We start from the raw sequence: 8,969 nt of genomic DNA, 5'->3' as shown, positions 1-8,969 counted from the left end.
CCCGGTGGGTGCGGCTTTGTTTGCGTTTTCAAACGCAGACAAAGTGGTGCATGTGGCACCAGCCTTAGGCTACGTTCACATGGTGCCTTTCACTCACATTTTGAGGCTGCGTTTACATTGCGTTTTGAAACGCAATGCAACAGTTGAGGAGAGGAGGTGTACGGGTGCAGGACCCGATCACTTATGCATTCAAATGGAAACGAATGCAATTGGTAACCAGAACACTATGGGGGTCATTTGCTAAGGGCCCGAATCACGTTTTTCCGACGGGTTATCTGAAAATTATCGATTTGTGCCGTTTTACCCTGAATTGCCCAGGGATTTTGCTGCACGTGATCGGATTGTGGTGCATCGGCGCTGGCATGCACGCAACGGAAATCGGGGGCGTGGCCGTACGAAAACCCGACGGATTCGGAAGAACTGCTGCATTTAAAAAAAACAAATGTCACTTGACACGCGCTTACCTGCACCCGGCCTGGCTTGGTGAAGTTCAGTGCATTCCGATGAACTTCAGCGCAGCAGCGACACCTGGTGGACGTCGGAGGAACTGCCTTAGTGAATCCCGGCAGAACCCGAGTCCTCCGCAGAGAACGCGCCGCTGGATCGCAAATGGACCGGGTAAGTAAATCTGCCTCTGTCTTGCATTAAAACAATGCAAGACACCGGGTTCTGGTTACCGATCACATGCGTTTTAATAGAAACACATGCAATCTTGCTGAGGCCCGCCCCCGTAGTCTAGTGCTGTGTTTGTTAATGCAGCGCTGGCGGTACGTTTGACCGCAAGTTAAAACAGTTAAAAAAGATTGCCGTCTCCTGAAGGCCAAAACTGTCTGCATCCTCAAGGGGTTAAAAAGTACACGATAAATGGTACTGTAATGCGTGAATCCTCCTCACTTTATCCCATGTTTACCTCTGCAGGGTAACAGCTGCGCCTTTCTCACTATATTGTTCCCGTATCTGTACGTTCTTGATGTACATGATATTGAAAACACATATTTTTCACTGCAGGGTCATTGAGTTTAATATTACTTAATTATATTTTTGAAAAAAATCCATACATAAAAAATAAAGCGCAGTTTCAGGAGATTCCTAGTACTACAAAAAAGGTAAAATAAAAAAGGTAAAGTAAGTAACATCAGCGTCTGCGTCCTCCCCTGTCCCTGGAGTGGGGCTGAGGAGACGCTGATTGTGTCCCTGCATCTCTTGAAGACTGTAGTGTGAATACGAGTTTAAGCTCGTTTATCAATGGTTACATACTGTGATTGACATGACAGCGTCTCGCACTAATCACATGCGGAGAACCTTCTTGGTAATTTCTTGTACAGGGCAAATCTCAAAAATCCAAACAATGAATATTCAGAATGACAGCTTAATATACTCAGTATATATATTCTCAGTATATAAGTGTGCTATTAATAAGTAGCCCAAGCACACATCCCCAGTATACACAGTAGATAGGTAGCTCCAGCACACGCCCCTACTATAGACACTCACCGGCCCCTTTATTAGGTACACCTGTCCAACTGCTCGTTAACACTTAATTTCTAATCAGCCAATCACATGGCGGCAACTCAGTGCATTTAGGAATGTAGACATGGTCAAGACAATCTCCTGCAGTTCTCATCAGTATGGGGAAGACAGGTGATTTGTGGCCTGTGAACGTGGCATGGTTGTTGGTGCCAGAAGGGCTGGTCTGAGTATTTCAGAAACTGCTGATCTACTGGGATTTTCACGCACAACCATCTCTAGGGTTTACAGAGAATGGTCCGAAAAAGAAAAATGGGCAGACTTGTATCAGCGGCTCGGGCTGGTGGTGGTGGTGTCATGGATCCATCCTGCCTTGTATCAGCGGGTCAGGCTGGTGGTGATGTCATGGATCCATCCTGCCTTGTATCAGCGGGTCAGGCTGGTGGTGATGTCATGGATCCATCCTGCCTTGTATCAGCGGCTCAGGCTGGTGGTGGTGGTGTCATGGATCCATCCTGCCTTGTATCAGCGGGTCAGGCTGGTGGTGGTGGTGTCATGGATCCATCCTGCCTTGTATCAGCGGCTCAGGCTGGTGGTGGTGGTGTCATGGATCCATCCTGCCTTGTATCAGCGGGTCAGGCTGGTGGTGGTGGTGTCATGGATCCATCCTGCCTTGTATCAGCGGGTCAGGCTGGTGGTGGTGGTGTCATGGATCCATCCTGCCTTGTATCAGCGGCTCAGGCTGGTGGTGGTGGTGTCATGGATCCATCCTGCCTTGTATCAGCGGCTCAGGCTGGTGCTGGTGGTGTCATGGATCCATCCTGCCTTGTATCAGCGGCTCAGGCTGGTGGTGGTGGTGTCATGGATCCATCCTGCCTTGTATCAGCGGCTCAGGCTGGTGGTGGTGGTGTCATGGTGTCTTTGGGCCCCTTGGTACAACGCCACAGCCTACCTGAGTATTGTTGCTGCCCATGTCCATCCCTTTATGAGCACAATGTACCCTGTAACATCTGATGGCTACTTTCAGCAGGATAATGCGCCATGTCATAAAGCTGGAATCATCTCAGACTGGTTTCTTGAACATGACAATGAGATCACTGGACACAAATGGCTCCACAGTCACCAGATCTCAATCCAATAGAGCATCTTTGGGATGTGGTGGAACGGGAGATTCGCACCATGGATGTGCAGCCGACAAATCTGCGGCAACTGTGTGATGCCATCATGTCACTATGGAGCAAAATCTCTGAGGAGCTTCCAGCACCTTGTTGTATCTATGCCACGAAGAATTGAGGCAGTTCTGAAGGCAAAAGGGGGTCCAACCCGTTACTAGCATGGTGGACCTAATAAAGTGGCCGGTGAGTGTATATATATAATCTTGGATCTATTGTTTATTATTTCTTTGTTTTTCTGATCATTTTTCCATCTATATATTCAGCAGACACAAGGTTTGTTATGCGGCTTTATTCTTCTACAATCTATGGAATATACGAGGACTTCCCAGGCAGCGGTGGCTTATGCTTTCCCCGGCACAAACCTCCCCCATGTTTTGATGTTGTTATACAGAGATCTTCCAGGACACTCAGTGCTGAAGACATCGCTGTGACCCTTTAGTTTGTAGTCAGATCGGATCTTCTTCAGCTTAACCCCACAACTAATGAGGCTTTTAGCTGCGCTTATGGCGGCTGCGGACGGGAGACTGTCTGAAACAAGAGGAAGACAAATGTGAGATGGAAGAACAGAGAATCAATGCCCTAAAACAATATTATACAAGGAAATGAAGTGTAAACGGGATTGGTCAGGTTTATATCCTTGGACTTTCTTAAATCTCCTGGACATAAACATAAAGGGAACACTCACATGACACATCCTAGATCTGAATGAATGAAATGTTCTCATTGAATACTTTGTTCTGTACTAAATTGAATGTCCTTACAACAAAATCCTCAATGGAAATCAAATTTATTAAACCAACGGAGGCCTGGATTTGGAGTCACCCACAATATTAAAAGGGAAAAACACAATATAGGTTAATCCAACTTTGATTTAATGTCCGTAAAACAGGACAAAATGAAGCTCAGTATTGTGTGTGGCCTCCACGTGCCTGTATGACCTCCCTACAACGCCTCCGTAGGCTCCTGATGAGGCTCAGTATTGTGTGTGGCCTCCACGTGCCTGTGTGTCCTCCCTACAACACCTCGGCATGCTCCTGACGAGGCTCAGTAGTGTGTGGCCTCCATGTGCCTGTATGACCTCCCTACAACGCCTCGGCATGCTCCTGATGAGGCTCAGTAGTGTGTGGCCTCCATGTGCCTGTATGTCCTCCCTACAACACCTCGGCATGCTCCTGACGAGGCTCAGTAGTGTGTGGCCTCCATGTGCCTGTATGACCTCCCTACAACGCCTCGGCATGCTCCTGATGAGGCTCAGTATTGGGTGTGGCCTCCACATGCCTGTATGACTTTCCTATATGGCCTTGTCATGCTCCTGCTGGGGCTCAGTATTGTGTGTGGCCTCCACGTGCCTGAATGACCTCCCTACAACACCTCGGCATGCTCCTGATGAGGCTCAGTATTGTGTGTGGCCTCCACGTGCCTGTATGACCTCCCTACAACGCCTCGGCATGCTCCTGATGAGGCTCAGTATTGGGTGTGGCCTCCACATGCCTGTATGACTTTCCTATATGGCCTTGTCATGCTCCTGCTGGGGCTCAGTATTGTGTGTGGCCTCCACGTGCCTGTATGACCTCCCTACAACACCTCGGCATGCTCCTGATGAGGCTCAGTATTGTGTGTGGCCTCCACGTGCCTGTATGACCTCCCTACAACACCACGGCATGCTCCTGATGAGGCTCAGTAGTGTGTGTGTCCTCCTCATGCCTGTATGACCTCCCTACAACACCACAGCATGCTACTGATGAGGCTCAGTAGTGTGTGTGGCCTCCACGTGCCTGTGTGACCTCCCTACAACACCTCGGCATGCTCCTGATGAGGCTCAGTAGTGTGTGTGGCCTCCACATGCCTGTATGACCTCCTTACATCGCCTCGGCAGGCTCCTGATGAGGCTCAGAATTGTGTGTGGGCTCCACGTGCCTGTATGACCTCCCTACACACCTCGGCATGCTCCTGAGGAGGCTCAGTGTTATGTGTAGCCTCCATGGGCCTGTATGACCTCCCTACAACGCCTCGGCATTCTCCTGATGAGGCTCAGTTTTGAGATTGTTTCTAACGGTCTGTGCAGACATATGCACATTTGTGGCTGCTGGAGGTCAATTTCCAGGGCTCTGGCAGTGCACCTCCTGTTCCTCCTTCCATAAAGACACGGTGTGCAGACCCTTACGAAATGTGCCCCAGTATGTCCATCACCCACTGCTCTACTTACTCTGAAAGTTGCCAATGAAGGAAATCCCAATGGACTTAGAGTTGGAACCTTTAGCATGAGCCCCGACTTTAGACCAGCCACGACCTTCGAATATGCTGCCGTCATTGCCGATTAGGAAGCTGAGAGAGAGGGGAAAGTCGTGGTAATGAGTTGTGAATCTTAGACACCTTTTTAGGATAAGATTTTTGCAGCTCACAGTGATAAATCCCATAGAAGAAATAAGCCCCCACCACAATAATGAAAGGCAGAGCACTCACTTGTACCCAACGTCACACCATTTGTTGGTCCGTGTGTGATGGTCCTGGATGCTTCGGGCTTGGCTGGTGCAGGCGGCTCTGGATGAGCAGGAGGGGGTCGCTGTATGATGGATGATCGCCCAGGGGACCGGACTTCTTAAATTATCTCTGCAGTTTGTTTTTCTCGTACTCCAGGTTGATTTTGGGATGATATTGGGACATCCTGGATAAAAAATCATTAGTAGAAACTATTTGTTGTTATTGCGTTCTCATTCCGTTTACATGAAAAATAATCTGCCCTTCAAGGAAATCTACCACTTTGTAAACTTACCTGCCAGTTTGGGTTTAGATCCTGATCTTTGATCAGAACTTTTTTAGACATAAATAATTTCTACGGAAAACGTCTTTAAACAATATGCAGATTAGGGTCAGACGCTCAGGTCCGGCGCTCACATCACCTGGTACCCTTTTTCCCCCAAAATAAGACCATATTTTCACGCTTAGACACATTAGGACTCCCCTAGTGGCCGCCATTGCTCCTGCTCCCCGCACGCCGTACATTAGTATTAGTAGATCATTTAGATACTACAAGAGGTTGTGACTCGGGTGATGAATTCATCGGATAAGATCACTGACTGCTGCGTTATGAGGAGCCGCCCGGACAAGAAGGGGTCAATGGAGGAAAGTGCTAAAGTTTAGTAATTGGGGCCAATAAATCTATTAAATGAATAAGAAATAAAGTCACAAGAAATTCGGCCTGAGATTCAGGGTTTGGGGTGTTATGAGGAGGTTCCAGAAGATGACGATAAAATACTGGGATCAGCAAATCTGCCATAAATTGTTGTACATGGACGTAGAGTCACAAGAAATTCTTGATGGATCAGAGTTTGTCGGGTTATGCCGAGGATTGGGATGTAATGACCACAGAATATTCAAAAATGTGGATTTATGAGTAACTATGCAGGCCTCTAGCGTGCATGACATTCAGGCCACCCGCTCCCCATCCCAGAGTCCTCGGCTCCTAATAATGCACATAGCAGGCATAGGAATCCACCCACTCCCTGGTGACGGGAGGGGGAAGGGGAGGAGCCAGAAAGAATATTTTGTGCCCTGTGTGAGCGTCTGGGCGGAGCACCCAAGCCTAATCTGCATATTGTATCAAGAAATTGTCTGGAGAAATGATATGCCAGTTTGTCTAACGAAAATATGACCCAGGATCAGTATCTAAACCCAAACCAGCAAATATGTTTGGTTTGGATAATGCATTGCAAAATGCAAGATTTCCATTAAATACACAAAATAAAAATGGCCACTTCTTGTGAGCTAGCTATATAGTGGGGGGGAGTGGCTGGCAGGGTATATACTGGGGGGCAGGAGCATGGCTAACTATATACTTGGGGGTCAGGGGGCTGGCTATACACTGGGGGCTGACTACATACTGGGGGTCAGGGGGCTGGGGCCAGGGGGCTAGCTGGCTATATATTGGGGGCTGGCTATATATTGGGGGCAGAGGGTTGGCTGGCTGTATACTGGGGGCATGGACTGGCTATATACTGGGAGCATGGGCTGACTATATACTGTGGGAATTGGATGGCTAGATATATATATGGGGTCAAGGGCTGTCTGGCTAGATATTGGGGGCAAGGATCTGGCAGGCTATATACTAATAAGCAGGGGGCTGGCTAGCTATATATTGGGGGGAAGGAGCCTGGCTGTCTACATACTGGGGGCAAGGATCTGGAAGGCTATATACTAATAGGCAGGGGGCTGGTTAGCTATATACGGGGGGAGGCTGGTTGTCTATATACTAGGGGGCACGGAACTGGCAGGCTATATATTGGGAGCAGGGGGCTGGCTATATACTGGGGGAAAGTGGGCTGGCTGTCTAGATACTGGGGCCAAGGATCTGGCAGGCTATATACTAAGAGGCAGGGGGCTGGCAAGCTATATACTGGGGGAAGGAGGCTGGCTAGCTATATACTGGGGGGAAGGAGGCTGGCTGTCTATATGCTGGGGGACAAGGAGCTGGCTGGCTATAAACTAAGAGCCAGGGGGATGGTAAGCTATATACTGGGGGACAGGGGACTATATTTTGGGTGCAGGCTTTGACCAATGCATTTCCCACCCTACTATAATATATATAATATAATAATTTGTTGGAATTATTAAAATATGACCTACCATATGCCACGACCAAAACTGTCGCCAGAAGAAGTACGAGACGAGTCATGATGCAAGATCAACACACTGACGTATTCGGAGAGACTGAGGAGACAAAGGATGTTACATGCAGTATCATGTATCCCTTCATATATTGACATTTGGGCTCCGGGAGCCTCCAGCACTCAGAGATTGGATCCGATTCCAACGGCAAATATAAAGTATGAAAAGAAAGGAGACAAATCTATTCTAGAAAGACGTATAGAGAAAAAACGCCATAGTGGTGACATATAGAAGGGCAAACATTGCCGAAAGCCTCTTCCTGAATCGGCAGCAACTACAGAAGGTGAAGGAACCTGCGCGTCGTCTCGTACTGGACATCGCACGGAATCTGCACCTGGGATGTTATGTAACAATTCATAGGAAATGGCAAGAAAATTTAGACTTCAAAGAGACCTCAGAGGACCTGCTTTTTGGATTACGAGTGCCCATATAAGTTATCTTGTACAGGCGGTCCCCTACTTAAGAACACTCGACTTACAGACGACCCCTAGTTACATATGGACCTCTGGATGTTGGTAAGTTACTGTACTTTATTTATCCTTAGGCTACAATAATCAGCTGTAACAGTTATCACAGGCGTCTGTAATGAAACTTTATTGTTACTCCCGGTTCTTATGACAATCCGACTTACATACAAATTCAATTTAAGAACAAACCTGCAGAATCTATTGTGTATGTAACCCAGGGACTGCCTGTATGTGTAGAAGATGAACCTGGGGGATACAGCTCCATATGGCAGAACACGGGGTCTATAATACTCCCCCACTCCGGGCAGGAACCCCCCGCCTTATGCTCCAAAACCAACTCTACATTTTCTCTCTATATTTTCCATTATGGTTTTAACCAGACGTGACCAAGAATTTCCCAAATGCGACAAAGTAACGAGGTCATTGTTACCATTATCTATTGTAACATTAGGTAAGGATGTCGTGGACTCACCTGGAAGTAGTGGAATCTCTTGTGATGTGAGATGCAGCTCCTCATCCTTTATATAGACCGAAGAGCTGGCACTCAGTGTACACAGGGAGGTGCCCGTGCCTGAAGGGATTATTTACCTTGTGAAATTGAGGACCAATTAGAATTTACATAATTGCGTTTGGCCTCATTCCCAGTCTATCTATCGGATTCTTTCAGTTTTGAGTTAGAGGGGTTCTCCTGAGGTGAAACAACATGGCGGCTTTCTTCCAAAACAGCGCCACACCTGACCATGGTGTGTGCAGGTACTGCAGCTCAGCTGTATAGAAATGAATGGAGCTTAGTTGCAATACCACACACTACCCATGGTCAGGAGGGGCGCTGTGTTTGGAAGAAAGCAGCCAAGTTTTTTTAACCTCTGGAGAACCCATTTAATTTGTATTTAAATTTAGATAAAGAAAAAGAATGGCGAATCCTTTTATGTATATATATAAGCCCCATCTCTGTCAACTGCCGTATTATAGCCATCACTTCTAGCTCCTCACTTTCACCGGTCTCATAAGTGCACTGCTCTGGGGTAACATCCAGGGCTGTGAAGTTGGGGGTCATGATAAAATGGAGCGACTCCAACTCCACAAACATCTAATAAATTATGGGTCCCACGTAGACCCCGCTCCCAGGTGTCATCGCCCGCGGTGGTCCAGTGGGTCCACTACCCCTGAATCCTGACTGTAATACTGTGTCTTG

At 47.7% G+C, this 8,969-nt stretch overlaps 1 protein-coding gene across 1 annotated transcript; it reads right to left on the bottom strand.

The window, feature by feature from the left end:
- Positions 1–2,915: 2,915 nt before the first annotated feature.
- Positions 2,916–7,384, bottom strand: LOC140076752 (peptidoglycan recognition protein 1-like). The gene is made up of 4 exons (XM_072123431.1): positions 7,266–7,384; positions 5,106–5,307; positions 4,849–4,967; positions 2,916–3,170 (listed from the first exon to the last, which is right to left on the bottom strand). Exons 1-4 carry the CDS (start codon positions 7,312–7,314, stop codon positions 2,983–2,985), a joined length of 558 nt encoding a protein of 185 aa, XP_071979532.1. The 5' UTR covers positions 7,315–7,384; the 3' UTR covers positions 2,916–2,982.
- Between the last annotated feature and the right edge of the window lie 1,585 nt (positions 7,385–8,969).

The sequence above is a fragment of the Engystomops pustulosus genome, chromosome 9, assembly GCF_040894005.1.
Source record: "Engystomops pustulosus chromosome 9, aEngPut4.maternal, whole genome shotgun sequence".
Taxonomy (NCBI): domain Eukaryota; kingdom Metazoa; phylum Chordata; class Amphibia; order Anura; family Leptodactylidae; genus Engystomops; species Engystomops pustulosus.
This window is presented reverse-complemented; position numbering and strand designations above follow the sequence as displayed.